The sequence below is a fragment of the Nipponia nippon genome, unplaced genomic scaffold (genome assembly GCF_047370975.1).
Source record: "Nipponia nippon isolate SJK-2023a ecotype South Korea unplaced genomic scaffold, ASM4737097v1 scaffold_1, whole genome shotgun sequence".
NCBI classification, from domain to species: Eukaryota; Metazoa; Chordata; class Aves; order Pelecaniformes; family Threskiornithidae; genus Nipponia; species Nipponia nippon.
The window spans coordinates 146,616,542-146,638,829 of NW_028262290.1; the positions used below are offsets into that span (position 1 = coordinate 146,616,542).

Sequence of the window (22,288 nt, forward strand, 5' to 3'; positions counted from 1 at the left end):
AAGATTGTGATATGCAATTACTGGTGCTGAAGGATTTATAAAAAGGAAACAAAACCATGTGACTCACCTGAGTAATCAAATAAACCAGAACTGTCTGACTAGCAACAATAATCTACTTGCTGAGAATCATTCAATTCATAATTAACATCAAAAATGTGTTTTTAACAAAAAATTAATTTATAGGATGAATATATTTTAGAACTTGCAAAATAAATCACTCATAAGTTTTTCAACCACTTGAAAGTGGAAAGTCAGAATCAAACTTTCCACTCGGCCGTCTTCCCACCTCCAGGTCCATGTGTCACTCATGCTGTGCTAGGCTGTCACCAGAGCCCCCAGGTCTATTTTTAATTCTGCCAGAAATTTCCCACGAAATCTGTAGTACAGTCCCTTCTTGGGGACAATGCCCACCTCATTACAGTGTTAGAAAGCATAATTAAATGACTGTCCACCATCGCTTTCACTCTCTTCTTGTTGAAAAGAAAAAGGGGGGAATGACAAGACTCGTAAGAAGAAATCAGCAATACATAAATGTTGAGGCAATGGCATTAGAAGTAAATAAATCACAAAAATTCTATAAAACATGATGAAGAACTGAATTCAGAATCTGAAAATATGAAATTGAACAAATAGTAAATCTCCCTCCTTTGCCCCCCTTGTTGTGCATGATCATCAAACATCTGGAGACTCTGGACACACGCCTTGCTTCTTTGCAACAGCTGGGCATAATGGAGGAGAATAAAGTTCAGTCTGAATTATGCTGCTTTCATGAATGTTAGTCAGACACCTGATATCTGAGCCGATGCAACATCCATTATAATTTACCACGCTCTGCATTAAATAAATACGCGGCTTTTTCCTTACTCCTTTTTTCTCTATTCCCACATGAATGTCTGATAAAGTGGTTAAACCACCTCAAACAATCTCCTTCAAAAGTTATTTTTTTTCTCAGCTTTAGTTGTGGGAAGAATTTTCTTTTTCCTTTTTTAGTTTTTCCTTGCCTCAAAAGACTCTCAACATGGTTTAGCTTACACAACCTCATTATGTTTAGCCACGATGCCCAATATTTCATTAATCAGGATAACAAGAAACCAAAACTAAGCCACCCAAACAGAAACTAACCATATATGTTCAAGAACTACATTATGATTCCAGCACTTACGTTAATTTTTCAAAGGAAGGAAATTCTAAAACATAGTTACTTTTAAAGAGAAACTTTATCTGAACAAATGATGAACTTCATAATCTTTCACACTAACTCTAGAAAAGAATATCTATTGCCTTCTGGTAGATTCATCTGGTTCATATTGTTTGATATTTGCCTTGGCTTTGAATCAAGTGCAAGAGCATATATCTGAATACAAAGTCACTGCCTTTGTCAAAGGCAAATCCACGTCCTGTATGAGCAGTGAAGGAATAAATCAGAGGGCTTTTCTCTTTTAAAAGGTGTATCAAAAACTTGCCTTCTAATAAAAATCAGGCAGTGCTGGAATATGTGATTCAAACAGCCTCCGAAACCACGGATCAAGTCAGCATCGTGAGCAAAATTGTCTTTTACTCCTTGGGCACCAGGGCACATCGTAACAACATCGTGCACAACAGTTTAAATATCTGACTACTGCAGGCTGTCTTCTGCCCAGCCAACAAATGGCCTCAAACCGTGCACACGGACTGAATGCACAACGTGGTCCTCGATATCCTTTTTAAGTGTGAAAATGCCAGTGCCAAAGGGACCTCTCCTCACAACTGGCTTGCCGTCTTCCAGCTGCAGCCATTTCATGCAATTTTTAAAGATTTTTTTTAGCAATACATTTCAATCTAGAGATTCCAGTAATAAATCCTCATTAGTGTCACTTCAGATCACATCACTGGTACTGAAGGAAAGAGGGAGAGCCAGTGAACCCAGTCTTCACAGGGCTGTGTGTCCCGATGCCGATGTGCAGGATGGTCCCAAATTTAAGGAGACCAATCCAACTGTAAACGTTCCCATTGCAGTGAGGGATGTCTCGGTACCTCTAGGCCCCACTGCCTCATCTGGCTGCTCTTCTTATTGCCTTCACTCTCCTCCCCAACACCACTGCACATGTCGCTCCGGGGCAAAATGGAGGTGCCACAATAATATCAGATGACCCTGGTGGGATCTCAAGAGCCCTTCCAGCAGTAATTTAACTCTGACTTGTCATAGGGGATTCATCTCATTGAAAGCTACACACCCATTCACTTTCTCTTTTATCAGTATTTTTCTGTTTCCTTCTCCCTCTTGAAAGAAAGCATGGGGTGGGAGAGGGAGAAGAGGGAAGAGCAAGCCCATGGATGAGTCACTGTGAAGTAACGCACACGGTATTTATCTTTCTTTTGAACAGGAGAAAGTTATGAATGCAGTTTAAATGGGAAAAATACGCCTGAGAGAAAGGGTTCTGATTAAAAACAAGGAAGAAAAATACTTCATCAGTGTTTTCTAAACCATCTGAAGGTGGGAGGTCTTAGCAATGCTATAACATGGTGGAAGAGCAAACAAAAAGTGGGAGTAGAAATGACAGTTGTTAGTGGAAGCTTATCTATAAATTCCATCGTTAACCAAAAGCTTTATTTTAATGAGGGTTTAAAACGATGGCTACTTATTTACCATCCTAATTAAAGTCTTAAATTTGTTTATTTTTTTAGCGAGTATATAGTGGGGGTTAATTTAAAAGAAATGTGTGTAGGTTGCTCTCTAATTGTTGCTGAAGAAAGAGCAGACTTTGCAGACTTTTAACACAACAACATCCCTGAAAACCCAAACTGGAATTAAATAAGGCCTGGATAAACAAACTTCTCATTGGCCTTGCACAAAACCTATAAAAGTCAGAATTGCAGCTGGACAGAGCAGTGTCTTTTGAAGCTTTGCAGCAACATTCCTAAATCAAATCTGTAGTTCAAAGCTGTTCACACAGGGAGTGTTCAGTTTCAGAAGTGGATGACATCACCCACTGTTCAGATTTACAAAGAAACTACAAAAATTGAATCATTCAACCACTGGGATCCCAGGATGAAGCAGACACTTGCAGCTAAAGCATTTCCTCATGACCATATGAAAACATATTAAAAAAATGGAAAACCTGTCAGAGCACATAGATATTGAAGGAAATTAAACATAAACAAAGAGCTAAATTAAAATATTGGTTGCTAAAAGCAGTAGCAGAGTTTAAAGCGAAGAAAGACTGAGAAAATCCTAGGCTCTTTGTGTTGTTACTGATAATCTCAGAGAAGGTACATTTTGAAAAACGGTCTACCTCTAACAATTTTATCCCTGAAACAATAAGCACCAGATCCAGCACAAAATACAAATATCCCAAATTATTCATCATAAAACCAATTATTGAACAACATGAGGGGAATACTTCATATCAGCAGCTCTTTGAAAAAGCTAATAAAATGTGTTAGAAGACATAAAGAAGACATAAAAAAGAGCTTGCTTTTATAAAAAATACAAAAAAAATAACCCAAATTATACAATGTAAATTCGACACATTGACAAGCTTCATGTTTTCACAAGGGCTAACACAGTTTCTGTTTTAAATTTGGTTTAAAATCAACAGAAAGAGGTTACCGCGTGCTGTGGGTAAATATACTAGTCCTGGGAGCTATTATTTTTGCTGCTGCTGTTGTCAAAAGCTTTGTTAAAATAAAAAAAAAAAAAAGAAAGAAAAGAGGGAGAGAAAGAGAGTACACCGATTTTGTAGAGCCTCGAGTGCCAGTCAAACATTAACACTATTTTCTTCACTTTGTTTGCCTTCCTGCTTGCCTTGATTGCTTTCTCTCTTCGTTACACCCACGCTGCCTGACCTCTTCTTGCTCCTGTTCTCTATACTCCCTAAATTACCTACCCATATGCACCACATTAAAACATGTTATCATCTTCTCTTCCCATTACATCCATCAGAATTGTCAACTTTGCAAATTTGCTGTGAGGGTCAAATAACTAATATTTCTCTGCATGTCGTAGCTTATAGATTCATGCTATTAAGGGAGATTATCAACTTTCAGCACAAAAAGTTTATAATGCTTCCATTTGCTGAGAAACAAACGGAAACCCTAAAAGCCAGAAAGTCTGGAGACAATAAAGAGATCATTAACTTCACTATTTTTTAAATTTTGTAATTGTTACAAGCCTGCTTCACGATCCTTGCATGAAGAGGACTGACATGACTGACCCACATTTAGGGCTCTTCCTCTCCTACAGCACAGGTGCATTCCTCACCCTGCCCCAGCACCCTGCTCTTTGGACACAGGGGTCATCTTCATTTTTCTGTGCTCTTGATTTATGATCAGTGTGTCTAAGTGTTATGATGATTCAAATAATATATAAAAACATTAGACAACTCATGGCCACTGCCTTTCCTTCAGAGGAGGTGGGGAATTGCTGAGTGCACCTCCCCACTGCTGAAAGCAGCCTGGTATTTACAGCCTCCGTGCTGCTGCGTGCAGATGGCTGGCAGAGGAGTGTCAGGCTGAAGCACTGCTTCCCTTTCTAAAAGTACAAGGCCCACCACAAGCAGCCACAACAGTGTAGACTGAGGAGAGGATAAGAGAAGGAAGGATCCCAAAACCTGGATCCAGGTCCAGTGGCTGCAGAGTTTGGACCACCGAGGTTTAGTAAGAATCTTCTTTACAAATAAACTGTAAGCAAGCTACATTTTGTCAACTGCTCCTCTCTTCCTGCCACACCTCCTGCACTAACTATTTGGGCTCTCTAAAGAAGTTAAAATTGCACAGCAAATGCTCTCTTCTGCAGAAGCATCTCAACTGGAACTGCTGCCATCCCAGTCCCTGGCAGTGAAGAGACTCTATTATAAAGCTTTTGCAGATGCAGCATGCATTGTCCAAGAGGAAAAGCACACCTAACAAAAATGAGATAAAAAGTGCATTAATGAAGCCTGTGATGTAGGTGGCTCAGCACCAGCCTGCAGGACCCCTTGATCCAGCTGGTATTTTTTGATTGTTGTGCTTGTTGGCCACAACCTCAGGGGTACCAGGCTTAGTGAGATGGAGAGGGCTATTGGAAAGGGATACGCTTTGGTCCCATTTGTGACGACAGGCAGCTGCAACCCCACTATATTCTGAAATAGGCTGCAAGGAAAGGAGTGTGTAGACAGCCGCTGAGTAGATATAAAGGATACCACACACTAAATTTAGATATGAACCCTTTTAAAAACCACTGAAGAGGTTTGCTAAATGACAGACAGCTCCCTTTCTTAGAAGTGACAGCAGCATAGCACTAGCTCTTCCTAGAAAGCACAGGTTGACTTCAAAGCCTGCACGATGCTAAACACAAAAGCATCTCAGCAGACTTGCCCGTCGGCAGAGGAATGAGCACATGATCCATTACAAAATGGAAGAAAGAAATCTATTTGGAAAACACAAACTAATTTTGATTCTGAACACATCATTAACAAAGCAATAAAAAACATGCATTTTCTTCCTTTTCCCTTTGTGCAGTATTAACGCTTCAAAGTTAATAATGGTCCAGTGTGAAACAGGAGATCATGTACCAGGTACCTAAGGACAACGTTTGGTGACAGCAAAAGGAGCTCAACCTCTTGCAAGCGGACATTGCACTGTTTTGCAGCTTGTTCTTTGTAACACATTATTCTCATTTTATCCTAGTTCTAGGGAAGATGTTTACTATCTAGCCAAATCACAAGTATTTGTTACACAACACTGATCTGCAGACTGTTCTAGTGTATACACTACTACACTTAGGGTTTTTTTCTAGTTCTGGGAAGACTGACACGGCCTTCTCCAATCAAAGGGAGTTCTCCTCCTCCTACAGGAGGGCAGAATTTGTTCCTGGGTTTACAAAAGCTCTAAGTGTAGCCTGACAGGATTACTAGTGAGGATTATGCAAGACACTGTTAAAGAACTACTTCAGAAAAAAGGAAAAAAAAAAAGGAAAAAAAAAAAAAAACAAAAACAAAACAAAAACAGGTCAGCAGTCAAAAATCCCTTGTCACAATGTCAGGATGATCTGTAGTAGAATCTTATGAGTAGCAGACTCGTAAGAGGAAAAGAGGAAATATTTGTGTTTTCAGCTTTCTTTTTCGTTATGGACTAAAGCAATCCCTCCATTTTTCTTTTTTTTTTTTCTCTTTTTTTTAGGTTAATATATAACAGAAAGTAGTACATAAAAGGTTCAGTTTTGGGGGAGGGAAGGTGGATGGTTTACATGTCAGGCCAAATTCAGATCCCATTACTCACATTAGCAAGCAGTTACACAAAAGACCCCAGTTACTTCAGTGGGATTAATCACAGGGTAAGGTTCCACTCAAACTGAATGAGTAGCACAATTTGCCTCTAAATTATGTACAGCTAATATTTTAGAAAACCTAGATAGTCTGTATAAATATACACCATCTTCACAAAAGATGAGTTGTAGCAGCCAAAGTTAATTGTATTTTTGCATAAAAATGTATATTCTGTTTCCTAAGAATCTTAAATTTACCAATCATTGCAGTACTGTATGAAGAGCTTGAGAACATAATCTTCATGCAATTAGAGATAATGATCTAAAAATCTAAATATTTTCTTGCATTACTAGGAATGAGATATCTGAATGAAGTCATTGTAAAATGACAGAGAATCTTACTTGGCTTAACAGTTTTGAAACTCCTTTAGCATGTTCATAATCTGGTCTTCCAAGTACAGCAGGCTCCTTATTCATCTCTCCCCTTCCTTTCTTGTACTCAGTCTTAAAAAAATGAATATGAATCACTTAAATTGTTTGCTTTTGTTTTAATCAAGAGGAATGTAAGCATTAAAGCTAGTAGAAGACGACTCATTTAGTGATCTGCATCGACACTGCTTTCAGAGCTGTTCTAATCAGCTCTGAAAAAAGCCCTTCTCAGGCTTCAGCTCCTTAACAACGTAATATTTATTTACTGTAAAACACAATGCACAGCATTCACAAAATTCAACTTTAACCAAATGCATAGCTTAAGCCTGAGAAATATTGTTCTCCCCATCGAGGCAGAATGAGTTACAGTGGCTCAGCATTTCTTACGACAGGGTCTGCAATTTACACAAGACTATTTGTAGCAGCTGAAACTAGTCTGGAAACAAAACTAGGCTGAGGGGCAGCTTTTTTGAAATGTAAGGTCAAATTCCACTCTCAGTTTTACCACTGCAATCTTGCTGGATGTCAGTGAGGTTGCATTGGTGTAACAGAGCGGAATTAGTCCCACAGGGCTGGTGTTACGTGATCTTTCCAGCTGAACTGCCTCCCATGCAAATTGCTGCAATTTTTTTCCACAATGCATTAGAAAACAGCACAGATGAATCGACAATAGGTGCTTTGCGATATCACAAACTAAATTACACGTTGCCTAAAATAGGCTTCTTGCATTACTCAGGCACTGTGAATCAGCAAGGACACGTCATAACAACAGACAGAGAAATAAAAGTCCCAAAGCCACTCTAACTCAAAGAGGGCTTGAACACCAATTAGTAAATTTGGGTGTTGAACATAAGACTTAGTAGAAGTTCTTGGTTTTCAGAAAATCCTGAATATCCAAAAGGTGAATCTCAGGTCTCTTAAAACTGTCTCTCTATAGCTGCCTAGTCAGTCTCACATGAAACCATTAGTAGTTACTTAAAATCTTGGCTCAGGGCTTTTAATATATATATTGCTTGAGTTGTCTACAATAAAATATTAAACTGCATCACACGTTGCTGCTTCTCAAACTGCTCCTTGACCTATCCATTAGCAGATGTCACGGTGGGAGGGAAAAGAATTTGAGAGGGGAGTTCAGGGAGGCGAGCCCCCTTGCAAGAGGCAGCGTGTTTGCACAGCTCACAGAAGGACAGCGGGGAATTGCATTTCCCTGTCGCTGCTGGCCGAGGTGGGAGGAGGAAGGGGAGACCTGAGATGCGAGCTTCTCTTCTACTGAGGTAAAAAAAGGCTTGGTATGTCTTCTGAAGTGCAGTATAGCATACGAGCATATGACTTATTTTGAGAACGGTTGTCATGAATAAAGCTGAAACAAAACCAACTTTAGTAAGCTTAGCGTTGTCTTTAGATCAATGACCAATAATTGCAATTGTCATACTGTCAGCCTCAAAATAGAAGAAACTCATAACTTTCTAACATACCAGGCAATATTTTTCTTGTTGGGTTTTGGGTTTTTTTAGTCAAACCTCCATATCAGGTTTGGGGTTGCACGTTTTCTGCTCGTGACATTTGAGAATTTCAGCAGCATTTTAAACAATCTGACTGAAATTGGAATAAATAAAATAACATGTCTAAAAATTACAAATAGAGTAACAGGAAAACATACATCACTTATTATCTTTGTCATCTCAGTCGCTATCTTTATGTCTGGCCTGTTCAGCACTTCAGTGTATCTATGAGTATCTTGCACATCCTTCTTATAGGATACCTGTCAAACAAAAAACAGTTTTGTTTAAAACAAACAAACAAAAACATTTTAAGTTTATAAATAATCTTTGAATGACCTATCAACTCAGCCATCAAATTCAATAGAACTCTGCTTAATTTATTCTAACACAGTCCTGCTTGACAGGGATTATTTAGTAAGACACACACACAGGTTAACAGGATAAGGAAGAAATTCAGAAGCATAAAATACAATCCTAAAATGAAAAATGCTTTTGCTTAGAAGCGTAGAAGAAAATGAAAGCACTGCAAAGACCCAAATATTAGGTTTTATCATTAAATTTCAGAGAACTTCTAAGAGCACCGCATTTTTTCTATGCTGTACCCTTTTTTAATATAAACTACCCCCCCTATGATACTGAGCACCGCAGCCTAGCAGGCTGCAGCTACACTGGACAGAAACTGTAATTCTACCACGGTGAATGTCTTCCTCAGTAATAGGCAGCTGTGTGGCTGGTATGTAACTCAATGACACAGCTCCACCCCAGCATCCCCCACTCCCCACAACTCCACTTATCCGCTCCTTTACACAATCATGGGAACAAGAAGGCTGAGTGTTCCAGCATGCGGAGTACAAGACTGAATCTTTCTGTCTGTGCAAAAGCCACTACTATAATGAATGGGCTCAGAAAACTTTGGCCAGAAGGCTAAACCACAGGTAGGAGAGTCCAAACATTCTCCATTTAGCAAAGCAATCACAGGAACAGCATAGACCTCAGGGACGTTACAGAGCTCCGAGACCACAAGCTATCCTTCTTCTCCCTCTCCAGGGTCTGTAGACTTTTTCCTCTCCCTTGCTGTAGCACATGTGCCAATCTAAGCCAGTTTCCAAGAGCTGTCTTACTGAATTATTCTGAATGATTAAGAAAATCGTCCCTGGTATTCAAAAGTGTCTCAGAAATTGAAGTTTCAGGCAAAAGTTAGGAAACATAAAATAAAGTCTACAGGAAACAGAAAGTATCAGAATAATTCCTGCTTTACTGGACAGTCTTTTAGATTCTCTTCTGTTGTTTGACAAAGTTAATCAGCCTCTCAAGATTGTATTTCACCGTCAAGAAAGTCCTCAGCTTGAAGCTGCACTTAAAACCTCTGCATCTAGCTCCTACTTCCAATGTGAAGTTTTACTGTGGGTACAATGCAACAAACTCATGAACTACAGCACCCAACAACAAATATAACTTGTGGAAATGTTATTGTAAAAGGAAAAGAAAAAAAATCTTACTTTTTGGCAAATATTTTACAGGCAACAGGAAAGTAATTTTGTGTCCATATGGCTTCAGCTAAGTAGACAAGCTAAATAGGTTTCACTGTTGGCTGCTTGCCCACAAATAGATCTTATAATTTTTAACCTACACTGAGTGACACACAAGTGTAATCAATGACTAAATAAATAAATAAATAGCTTAGATGAATACAGCCCAAAGTATCACCTACCAAGAAAATAAAAACTGCTTCTTACAGCTTGTTAAAACCACTGGAAGTTTTGTTTTGGTTACGTTTAGATTTCCTCTATTTTTTTAAGAAACTAGATGTACAGACAAGCATTTGCAATTCAGGGCTTTACATGAATTTAGTTAATTATATGCTGTTCATCCTAATGACCACATGAGGTGAGGTGAAAACCACAAAGGCAGCAGAAACAGGTTTCTGAATAGCACCCTATCATCCATGTAAATTGCAAATTAAAGGCCAGCATATGTGCTCAAAATAGAAATCAGGAATGGAGTGAATTTAACAACAGAGAATCAAGAATAGTGGTGATAAAGTTGAGGAAATGTGGTCACTTATTGCTCCCAAATGACATGATCATATAGTACATGAAATAATGGATTGTGGTTAATTTCAGGGGAAAGGGGAGGGGAATAAGACAGTGACAGTCCTTTATATTTCACCATTTTCAATTATATGAGATGCAAGGCCAATTGCTATAGCTTTCCCTGAGTGAATTATTATTCTTCCTGCACCTAAACCAGTATACCTATTACTTATGTCTGAAGGAAAGTCATCTAGCATTTTACAAATGTCTGCAATATATATTTGCTCCATTCCACAGCTTGTCATACTCCGGTGAGAATAAAAATGTTATGCAGCAGAACAGTAGTTTGTCAGAGGTAGGCCAAAGAAAGAAAAAATATGTTTCCCATTTCCTGAATAACCTCAATCCCTGGATGCTGACCCTTTCCCATTGGGACAATGTGCTGGCCTCTATTACACAGCTGCTATTCTGTTCCATCTAGTGATTTTTTTTTTTTTTTATAGTGCTATGTTAGAACAGTAAACCAGAGGTATTCCAGGAGAGCAGGGAAACAGATGTAGACAGGGCAAAGCAACCAGCCTGGGGTGTGCACCCATGGGCACCAAGAAGATGGAAGTGGAGAAGCCTACAAAAGGGGAGAAGAGAAAATGAAGCCTGGTCAAGCAACAAAAGAAAGGAAAAAGCAGAAGCACCCAGGGAAGGAGACTTCTCCTGAGTTGGTTCAGCTCCCTACCAAGAGGCTCAAACCCTGACTGGAACCTCCAGGCATTACACGACGCCCTCACTCAATCTTCACTTCAAAGGATTGCTCAGGCTCTACCAAAAAACATCACCAAAGGCTCAAGAATTACTCCTTTTCATGAGGACCACGGGTCTACAAAACATCTGCACAAACTGGCCTCTGCATAGGAAAAAGTAACTGAGATACCAACAACTTAAGAGCAGCAGTGACAGACCTAAATGAAGAGTAACAGTAGACCAGTGGGAAATGCAAGTGAGAAAGAAGCTGGGACAAAAAGGGGAAAAAAATTGTACCATCTCAAATTTTGAAGTTGCAAATAGTAAACTGCAAATACTAACTAAATTTAAAGTGGTTTTCTACCCCAATTTGAAATTACAATAAAAAGAGGTTACATTGCTGAATATTTTTAAAAAATAACGATAACCTGAACAAAAGCCATCTCTTGTCTTTAATCCCAAATGTGATTACATACTCTGAATTGCCAGTAGTTTTTGCAAAGCATGGAGAACATTCAGAGCTTGCTCATAATTGGTAGACTAATTGTAATAGGGTCTAACCTCCAGCTCTTACAAAAAGGCAGAAGGTCCACTGAGGATAAACATGCCCATCTATTTACTCCAGCTGAGGGTGCTGAAGATGCTTCACCTTTCATGAAGGTGCCAGTGCACTGGAATGCACTACAATGCTGCAAAGTAAACAGATTTCTAACAAGGCTGGAAAACATCTCAGGTTGTCAATCAACAAATGGAAACTGCTGCTACATGGTGACCCAAGCACACCTAGGTTTAAAGGACTCAGACCTTTCCTGCAGTCTTTTGTCTTCTCCCCTGTTCCAACTCCAAAACTATTCCAAGCTATAGGTAATAAATTTTTAAAATATGCACAAGCAGCTATGAACACATTTTGCCCTCTTCTGAGATGCACACAAAGTCAGCAAGGAGCTGGGCGCACCTATCTGCAAGAGAATTTGTCTCTTACTGTTAGTCCCTGCTTAGTATTTTCTAAGAGCTGCAAGTCCACTAACTAATGGCCTGTCAGCTGTGTCTCTGCCCCCTTTTCTCTCATCTGCACTTTGGGGTCCATCAACACTAAGAAAATGACTAGCTGGTGACAATCATCATTGGCAACAGCTTTTCTGATCCCCACTCAAATGGTGTTGAAAACTGTTTCCCGGCTCCTGTAGAAGAGACAAACACATTTCTGACCCATTACAGATTGATGCAGTCATCCTTTCCAGTAATGGGCTTGAAAACTGATTGGTCCCAATTACATCAGGAGTAAACACATCATTTTCAGCACCAGTTGGAAGTGGTCCAGGGGGACCTGCTGTTGACAACCACTGTCAGCAGAAAGTTAGTCAGTGAAAGGTGATTTTTCTAATGCAGATGCTGAACAGAGAGCCAGGAGAAGCTTGACTTCAACATGATCTGCATCAAAACAAACATCGACATTTTGGTATGTTATTGATGGTGTTTAAGCACATCAAGTTTAAGATCTGCTGATTTGGTCTTATCAGAAACAATGTAAATTTTTTTTGTGTGGATTGTGACTGCACAATATCCTGAACATGAAAAAAAGCTTACTCCTAAGACAATATAGACTTCTTAAATAGTCAAATTTAGATGGTCAGTGAAACATTAGAAATTACTACTACTGGCATTGTATGGACTGCAAAGAGAATACATATGCATCAAAAGTTTGCCCAACTGTCAACTAACATTTTAAAATCAGCACTGTTCCACACATAAGTGTAAGAGAAAAGATACCAGGGCTCCAACCTCAGATCTGCAAACTGCCTTTTGAACATCCACAGATGAGCCTATTGCAGTTTTCTTGTTTGTAAAATCAGAACACCGCTTCCTTATTTTATACAATGTAATGTTGTGAGGAGAATCAATAATTTTAACCAAGCAGAACATATAAATTGCTGTACAAATACTTAACGTTGGTTTGCTATTCATAATGCCCAGTGATGGACCAGGTCATGGAACAGACAAAACTGCGATCCACAGCTTTGAGTACTTTCATGAAATGCTATGTGCAGCTTCTACCCACACACAATGCGGCAAGTGTTTTCTTCGACTTAATTGTCATGTCATTTCACTCTTCAGTTTTATTCTTCCATCCGTTTGATCCTCAGATACACATAAGGCAAACCACTATTTTGTGACCTGATGGTTTTCTAAGGGCCACCACCTAATTTTGGTCCCAAGTTCGGAAACTTCTAGATAAGCTAAATGACATCAGCTAAATGACAGGCATAAAGTAGGCTGATGGTCCCGACTTCACTTTTCTCCAAATGTCTTTGTGTGCTGAAGTCACATCATTAACATTCACTTCACAAAACACAAACACAATTTATAGAGAAAAATACTCTGGTTTGGATAAGCATAGTATTTAAATTATTTTTTCAAGTAAATTCCCTATCATCAAAAAGTACCTTTTGTTGTTTTGAGAGCAATTTTCTTCAGTCTAAGTATGAAGAAGTGAAAAATGTTTTTCTTATACATGATCACATTGCTTGGGAGATTTTACAGTATTTCCCTATTATGCAGCTTCAGCCCACACTCACACAGTGTGTTAATGATATTCAAAGTGGTGTGAAGGCCTACAGCACATGACAGTTTCAAAATGTCAGCACAAATGTATTGTAAGTTGAATACAGTCTTAATTTTTAAAGGAAATTGCACTTTTCACAGAGTTGAGTATAAATGTCAGCCTTATTTTAAGGCTGAGTAAATAGTCTTAAACACATCCTAATCCTATTAGATGCAAACCCTGCATGTAAAGGTTGAATCGAGTTGGCAGAGCATTGTAGGTAAACATGCATTCTGCTCCCATAGGTATACTGTACTAAGTGGTGGATAAAAGAGCTTTGTCCTTCTATTCCCCCAGTAGTTTCCCTCCTTTTTCCTTGCACTTCCAAAGCTGTGATTCTACAAATAGCCTGAAATAGTTTGGAAAGACAAATGCTCCACATTTGGGATGCTCACTATTCCACACTCTGACTCACAGATGAAGACTCACGCGGCTCTGTACTTACAAACCAAGAAATCCACAGCTATTCACCATGGTGCCCAAACAATTACCCGCAGGAGCTGTGTAACTCCGCTGAACAATAACTGGACTTACATAACTTGCTCCTTTATGTGTGATAAAGATACACCCCCATTGCACTGCAGCTCCCCATGAGCAACCAGAAAGAATCTGTTCTTAAACAGATGAAACTAACTGGTTAGAGTTTTATGTTGGATACGGAGTGTTTGTTTGATTTTTTTGAAGTTTGCTCAGGCTGAAAATAATTTCCTTCGTATTTTTTCATTATTTTTAACATGCTGTTAAAAGTTCTCATTTATCAAAACATCCTTCCCTCCTATGTTTGCCTTCCTTTTTTTGCTTGCTTTAAGAGTGAAAGAAGATGAAACAACTGAATTTCATTTACTCTCACATCTGTACTCTGCTCTCCTTAATTCTGTTAGCAGGTGACGTACAGCTGTAGAAGGGGAATGGGTTTTGCACTAGCATACTAATCCTCAGATCGTGATGAATTTGATTCAAAAACTCGTCTCATGTTCCTCCTGGTCCCACCACCTTCTCTGAGAGGGATTCCCATCTCTCTTCCCAACATTATTTCCTTCCCTAGTAGTCCACCATCATTCCTACTGCTAGGTAAAAAAACCTCTTGCTTATAGGGAGAGAAGTTCATGTTCTCAGCTCCTACTCTCCGTCAATCTGACATCCTGATGCTTCCAACAGCAGAGACGGCCGGAGTTTGACAGGAAGAGGGAATTCTGTAATCAAGGCAGGTTGCAAATTACCGCTGGGACTTCTAACGCAGGTATTTCCCAGCAGAAGAAAAAGTTATTCTTCAAACATAATGCTTCCCTGAAGTTCTCCAGCAGCCTTTTAATCAGCGGCCAGCTGTCAAGATTCTGCACACACAGACATACATCTAACATTGACATTTAGCTTTCAGCCTACATAACCTAAGAGTGTTTGTTACACTGTCAGTAGGGAAGATAGGGTAAATTTAAGTTAATTCAAAATGAACACCCAAGCTTCATTTTCTATATTGTTAGCAACAAACAAATATCCATCTATCTGAGAAATGAGAGTTACAAAATCACATACCTACCTGACTTGACTTGCTTACCTAAGAAGAATGGAAATGGATCATAACTTTAAAGGTATTTACATGTCAGCTGCTCTTACTGGTTCTGTGCACCCTTTAAAATGACCTCACTATTTTAGCCAATATTCTCCTAAAATTTACTTTTCTCATAAGTAAGTTTTTACAAAACCTAAGATATTTTTCTTCAAAGTTGTCTTTGTATAATTCAAGACACTAATCTTGGTAGTATTTCCACCCCTAGCAATGGTGCATTGAGCTAGTATAAGCTAGCTCAACCATGAAATCAAACCTGACTTGAAACTAATAAAAAATGTAAATACTATTATTAGGCTTTTTATATTGTGAAAACCTAAAGAACTTCAAGAAGTTAACAAGCAGCTGTAAAAAACAAAAACAAAAAAAAACCCAACCAACTTTAAAAATATTGTTAAATACTCTAATTTATCTGTAAATTATTTAAGTAAAACTACAAGAACAAATACTTTGGACAACAGCATAAACTACTGCCAGGCATCAAATTGAACGCTACGGCTCAGTTTCTGTAAAGTCAGTCATAAATTGTTCTTTGGAACTCATTTGATACGTACTCATGAGATGGGAACAAAGTTATTCGTGTGCATAAAAGTGTGCAACAGCAGGGCAGAAACAGCCCGCCTTTCCCCTCTAAGCAGAACCCTAGAAGAACTCCCAAATGTTGACACTGTAAGACACTGAAACGGTGCTGGTGTTCATGTAAACAGCGAGCTTTATACACTTTTAAAGTACAAGTAGGTACACATGAATTCAGACACCTGTCTTTGTAATTTTATTTCAAACTGATCGCACTTAATAACAATTACTACTAATAAACAAAACCAACCACTTTCCACTGAAGTCTGGAATAAAAGTCACATACCGTTACTCATAGCATATTTTAAACACACATCGTGTCCCAAATTACTGCAGAGGAAATAATGTAAAAAAATACCAACTAATGAAATACGAAAATATTCCATGCCCAGTTCAGTTCAGCTAGCTATAACAGATGTATCTACCCAAAACAAGTGAACTAATTTCAGGTGGAGGAGTACTTACATCACTCTGGTATTTATTGACTTCCATGGCATGCTTAATATCTGGAGGCTCCTTCATACGTGCATAATCTGAAGTTCCTTTCTCAGCATCGTGTTTTTGTTTATAGAGAACCTGAAAAGAGCAACATTATACTTCTGTGACCTCGGCAGAGCAGGTATAATGATATGAGCTGGGTTAAACCTAGCATCGTAGTGTGCTTGTATTCAGAAAGAAATGTAATAAATAATTAAGCTCCTTAATGGAACCAGAACCCTGAAACAAGAACAGCTTCTTCCCAAAACAGAGACATATGAGGCACAGTCAGCAGAGAGATTTCTCTGAGTCTGTTATTGCAGCAGAGGTACACGTGGATAGGAGGAAGAAGAAGAAATATACAGAAACAGAAAATTAACAAGGTGAGAAGACAGCCCAGGGAAAAGCATAAGGGAAAGGTTTTTTTGCTCAAAACACACTTGAATCTATCAGCTAAGTAAATATTTCCTCAGGTTTCTTTTTTTTTTTTTTTTCTGTTTTCAGAAAAAAAAGATTTTGTGCATTCCTCATAAATAAATAGGTTTACATGAAATACTTATAGCCCAAACATCTATTTCTTCCACTGTTAGGAAATTACTAGCACAATACACATTTTGCCTAGCCCCCAGGTTCACAAAGAAAAATAATATTTACATTCAATTGTCATCATGGTAAAGGAAAATGGAATTGGATTGTGAGTTTATACACAAATTTATTTTTATAATAGAAACTGAGCTCAATGGTGGATATTCATCTAGCTTTCACTGTACTGTGTTATACTTACATATACACACACTCACATATTAAAATTGCCTGAAAAGCTGATCTTGCACTTATCCTTGTCAGAAGCTTTTAGGCTTACATCAAGAAAATTCACCAGATTTTGATGCCTGAAGAAGCAGCAAGCATCAAGAAAATTCATTTTCTAATAGCTCTCAGGAGCAAGCATTAAAATAATCCCCAAGAAAACAGCAAATACTAAATAAGATTGAAAGCTGATCAGGAGGAGAAGGATTTGAAACTAAAACCCTTGATAGCAATAAAAGAATACCGTAAAAGTTTTGAGATGGGAACTCTTGACTATGGCGATTCAGACTCTTTTAGGACAGGATACTAGAACTGTGAGAAAATGTTGTATCTGTTTGTGTTTAAGGCAGCAAGATTGCATCTGAGTCACAGATCAGGGTGCCCAAGGCAATATATTAGTATCTGCCCTGACTATCTCAGATTACAAAATGATATATAGGCTGAGAGATTAAGACAAAAAGGGGTTTCTTTTTTGCACTGCTACTATATGAATGGAAGTATCAAATTAGGAAACTCAAAATGTGCCATCTCCTTATACAGTGTAAATCCATCATGATCAGGCCTCTGGGGAAATAAACACAACCTAAACTGAAACAAAAAAATGTCTACAACCTCCCTATACTGATTACATCTTGCAACTGGCAAAGCAAATAATCTTTAATAAGACTGAAGCATTGCTAACAAATGATCCCCCACAAAAGTGTAATTAGTATATAAACATATGCCACAAAAACTATTTTGCTACTTCTCCTGCTTCACATTGTCACTTTTAAGATGTTCCCCACTTCATACCATTCTGAGAAGCAGACCGGTACAGTTACTTACAAAATCTACAGGTTTACAGATGTTTTATTACATTGCCACTTTGCTGGTTCAACATCTACGTTTTTCTGTTGGTGAATGAGCTATGTAACCAAGACATCAAAAAACAGAAGCATATCAACTCCCAACATGAGAAAACTAACAGAAATTACAATTAGGTGTCCACTCTCCTGGGAAAAGATGACTGTTTCTTTAGCTTCATGTAGGAATATTTGACTTTCTATTTGACAGCTGTGTTCTTCCTATCTTTTCACATTATTCTTATTAACTGACTTAAGTAACCTTGAAGCAGTCACGGGCCAGGAGGAGTTCAATAGCTGTCTAGTTTAGTTTTGGACAGTTTAGTGCAGAACTATTCCCAGATCTGTAAATCAGTTCCAAGGAAGCATGAAAAAAATGTTATTATTTCATCAATATTCTTAGAACGATTATTTTCCATGTTAGCATGTGTACATTTATTTCTCATTTCATGTTAATTTTCAAGTTTTAGCTAAACTGAATTTTCTTTATCAAATCTACATATGAAACTACTCTACAGAGAGATCAAGTATTAAAGGTCACTGATGTAACCTCTACTCTGTAGTGGCACTATTTATTAACTCCAGAAATACAAGGCAATTATTTAAGTAGGTATGACTTCAGATTGAACTAATTTGTAAGTACTCATTTTTTATTTTTCTTATCTCTCTTGTACACCAGTGTGTCAATAGGAAGCTGCATTAAGGCAGGCTTTGTGCTCTTTTAACTTAACTCTGACTGACCCTCTGTTTTGGAATAGTTTAAACACTATTAAATTTTTATTTTTATATTCCCCGTTACAGTCAGTAAGCTGAGCTCTGAACTTAAAATCCACAATGTAGGATTTTGTAGGAGGAAATGTTCAAGAACACAGAAAATGCCATTTTAATCTCTAGACAGCAAATTAGATTATCATCTGATGTATTTGTATAAAACAAAACTAGCGAAGTCCAGGAGACTAATACCTGCTACCATAAAAAAGAGGAAATCTTGAACATGAAATTTGATACCATAAAAAACTATGAAGAACGAAAAACAGTCTGAAAATTGTAATATGATTGTAAATGATGCAGTAAACCACAAAAATAACATTAACATAGTAAAAAAAAAAAAAAGTAAAAGGAGGATTCTGCCCACAAGTAAGAAAAACTCTGAAACTTTCTCTGGAAGTTGAAAATACTGCTTAAGATTCACTTGGCTCATCATCTTTAAAAACAAACAGAAAATAGTGTTGAGCATTGACATATAGTTACTATTTGAGATATTGCCCTGTGCAAAGGAGAAAATTAAACTGCCTTCAGTTTGCTTTAGATTATTCCTTTCAGATAAGAAGAAAAACAGTGCAATCTCTTCTTATGGCAGAAATAAAGTGATGAAAAAAGTGATGAAACACATACTTTTTTTTCAACATTGTTTCCCCCTCAAGCAATTTTAAATACCTTTATCACTGTTTGTGACACCTTATTAAAAAAAAAGTTCTGCGTAAGGAAGAATTCAGTATACTGGTCTTCAGACAAGAAAAAGACTTGGCACAGAGCTAGCAATGATCAGAAATTTTCCTTCAGAAATATTTTCCACAGGAAAATTGCAATTTTTCCAGAAATGTCCATTTTCTCTCAGGAAAATCAAAATGAGGGCTCCCTGCCTAGACTGCTCTCATCAACTTCATTTTCTCACTGCAGAGAACAGGGAAATTGGTGAGAGCTTTGTAGGCTGGCAAGGAGGGTGAAGTTACGCAGTGGGGACAGGGACTACTCCTGCTCTCTCTAGCTTACCCTGGGGACAGCTAGGACAAAAGAGAGAGAGAGGAAAACCTGGTTGCTTACCCTCAAGTAAACTATTTAGAAGGTGACAGTCAAATTTTCTGTGTAGAGGAAAAAATGAAATTTATAGAAGCCACCCAAGTATGTGAGGCTATGAAACTTCTTTTTCATTCTCCTGGAACACTTTTTTCCCAGAAATAGTGTCATGATTTTTTGTTGAAATTTCAGGTGGATTTCCTTCTCTATGGATATTTATTTCCATCTTCATGCCAGTTCTACATAAACCACAAAACAGCAAACGCGGGCTTCATGCAAAAGCCAGAAAAGGTGGTCTTGGTTTAGTATCTTGAAGAGGGAACTGAGCATAAATCAATAAAGCCAATACAGGGAGAAAGCTCCACAGGAGAACCACAAGTGTCAGGGTGTTGCACTCTCCATTATGGCAAGATCCTGTCAGTGCCGACATTGTATGGCTGGAACCTTGCAGAACAAAGTCCTGGCTCTGCAGAAGTCAATGACAATTGCCCAATTGCCATATCAGTTAGAGCATGCAAAAGTGATAGATTGTGCTATGGCAGCCTTTTTGCTCTGGAGAGGTCAGTGAAGGGCAGCTGTAGGTAGGGAATAATTTCTTGTGAGAAAAAGGACATTTCCCCTAGTTGCCTCCACGTTCCTAAATCATGAGTGTGATCTGAACCAGTGTATAAAATTAATAAATTGGGCTAGATCTAGGTAGGCTGGAAATGGGGCTGCAGGCCAGCAGCAGTGCAGCAGCACCATTTCAGGATCAAACATCAAATCATGGGAGAGACCATTTGCCGAGGACACACTTGTGTAAGGAGATCACCCGGCAGAGGCATACCAGCCTTGGCAGTCCTGTGCCAGCAGGCAGCAGCGGGGAGAGTCAGTGGCTCTCGTTCTTCCACACCATGATCCCCTAGTCCCAACACACCTGTTTGGCAGATGAGGCTACAGATCCTGCCAAGAACATGGTATCACAGAGCGAGAAAGCACCTGCTTGATCTGGCTACAAAAGCATTCAAGCCCAGCTTTGCATCCAAGAAGCATGAAAAGGGAGTAAAAGAGGTAAATTTGTTCTAATGTGGATGGGGAGGAGGACGCGTACTCATATTTTCCACCTCTCAGGAAATCAGCACCTATTTAAAATCAACTTACTATAACTGAGAAATAGACTGCAGTTCTGTGCTTGCAACAGCCTTTTTGCAGATTTGCAACAATGGCCAGACAGTGCTTTTCTCTCTCCTTCCTATGGCATACTCTTGGTCTCCTCTTGCTGAAGTGACGACCTGTAAATTCACAATCCCAGCGAGATAGATGCAGCAGAAATCCTCTGTGCCATATCCTGACCCAGTTGAAATCTGAAATCCTTGTATTAGCTACTTAGGTACCGCAGTGGTAGGCACAATATGGATTAGATTTGAATAGTGTAGAGAAGATTTTCCATGAGAAAATCCCCTAGGATCTCTCTCAAAGTAGCATTAAATTCAGGTCCACTGCAACAGTAACCAGAAGTTGGAAAAATGTGTCAGCGTATCTTTAAGTGTTATGGTAGATTATGATTTATAATGCATCTATTCCTAAGGGGATGGTATGAATTTTACAGGAAAAGTTTCTGCTTAAATATAACTCATCCTATATGCATATTTGTTTTTCTATGACTGTTGGATGATTGAAGAAAACCTTCAAAAAATATCACATGAAAACATCAGTCTTTTCCTTAAAAGGGTTTTTTTGATGAATCAAATGGTTTCATTTTTAGTCTCAGTTATTTATCTTTTCTGCCACATCACCAATGTTAATTAACCTCATTTGCGTACACTAATGTAGAATGTGCTCATTTGGAATGAATCCAGTCACATTAATGTCATTTCAGCTAGTGTGCTGCTTTAACTTGAGTGTATGTGTTCCATTTCAAACTATGAAAACTAAAATATACTTTATGTTATTATATTTGCTTAATATAGCCTTGATTAACACATTGTTTTAAATCAAAACATTTCTCCACAAGCTGTCCTGAGATTTCAGTGCTTTCTTTTGTTATGAATATTTTCCTTGGTTTGAATAAAACCCACCTCATTAGAAGAATGCATATTGAGATACAATCAATAATATGGATTTAGGAGTGTGTTCACTTCACAGACTGGCTGTATTAAACTATACGTGGTTAATATCGTTAAGAGAGGAGAAAGGCAAAACAAGAAAAATGTGGAAATGCTGGGTGGACAGAAAGCCATGACCGTCTATTCTACAAACACAGTGCAATGTCACTGAATTCAATAATTCCTTATTACATTCATGGATTTCTAATAGATTTCATTGGATTGATGAATGCACTAGCAGTTTTTAAATTTGTATTTAATAAACATAACAAGTAAGATTGTCAACATTTTAAAAGTGAGTAGTTCTTGAAGTTAAGACGTTACAGTGATAAACTCTGGATGATAAACTCACCCAAATAAATCAAGCAGGCAATCAAGTATCTGTTCAAATATATTGTTCAAATAGGTCCTATTCTGTCACACAATTCATTTAAAAATCATTTTTGTGATTCTAAAATTGTACCTTGCTCTGAAGTTGTGTTAATTCTTTTGCAAATACACTGTCAATTGTGGCTGGCATCTGCTGATAAAGAGAGTTGGAAAGGTCTTTCTTAGCAGCTCCTTTATACTTCACCTAGAGGGGAGAAAAAGGTGACATATAATGCAAAAAT

General features: G+C 38.2%; 1 protein-coding gene across 8 annotated transcripts in view; it reads right to left on the reverse strand.

The window, feature by feature from the left end:
- The window catches only part of NEBL (nebulette), a 272,299-nt gene that overhangs the window by 64,657 nt on the left and 185,354 nt on the right, over positions 1 to 22,288 (reverse strand). For 5 of the 8 annotated variants that reach the window (XM_087776472.1, XM_087776452.1, XM_087776477.1 and 2 more), the window contains exons 4-7: positions 22,141 to 22,251; positions 16,136 to 16,246; positions 8,313 to 8,414; positions 6,626 to 6,727 (exon numbers count right to left, since the gene is read on the reverse strand). The exons of 2 other annotated variants lie outside the window; for them this stretch is intronic. In XM_087776472.1, the coding sequence (XP_087632598.1) occupies positions 6,626 to 6,727; positions 8,313 to 8,414; positions 16,136 to 16,246; positions 22,141 to 22,251 (426 nt within the window). The remainder of the gene's footprint in view (positions 1 to 6,625; positions 6,728 to 8,312; positions 8,415 to 16,135; positions 16,247 to 22,140; positions 22,252 to 22,288) is intronic. One more of the 8 variants, XM_087776466.1, reaches the window with a different exon arrangement.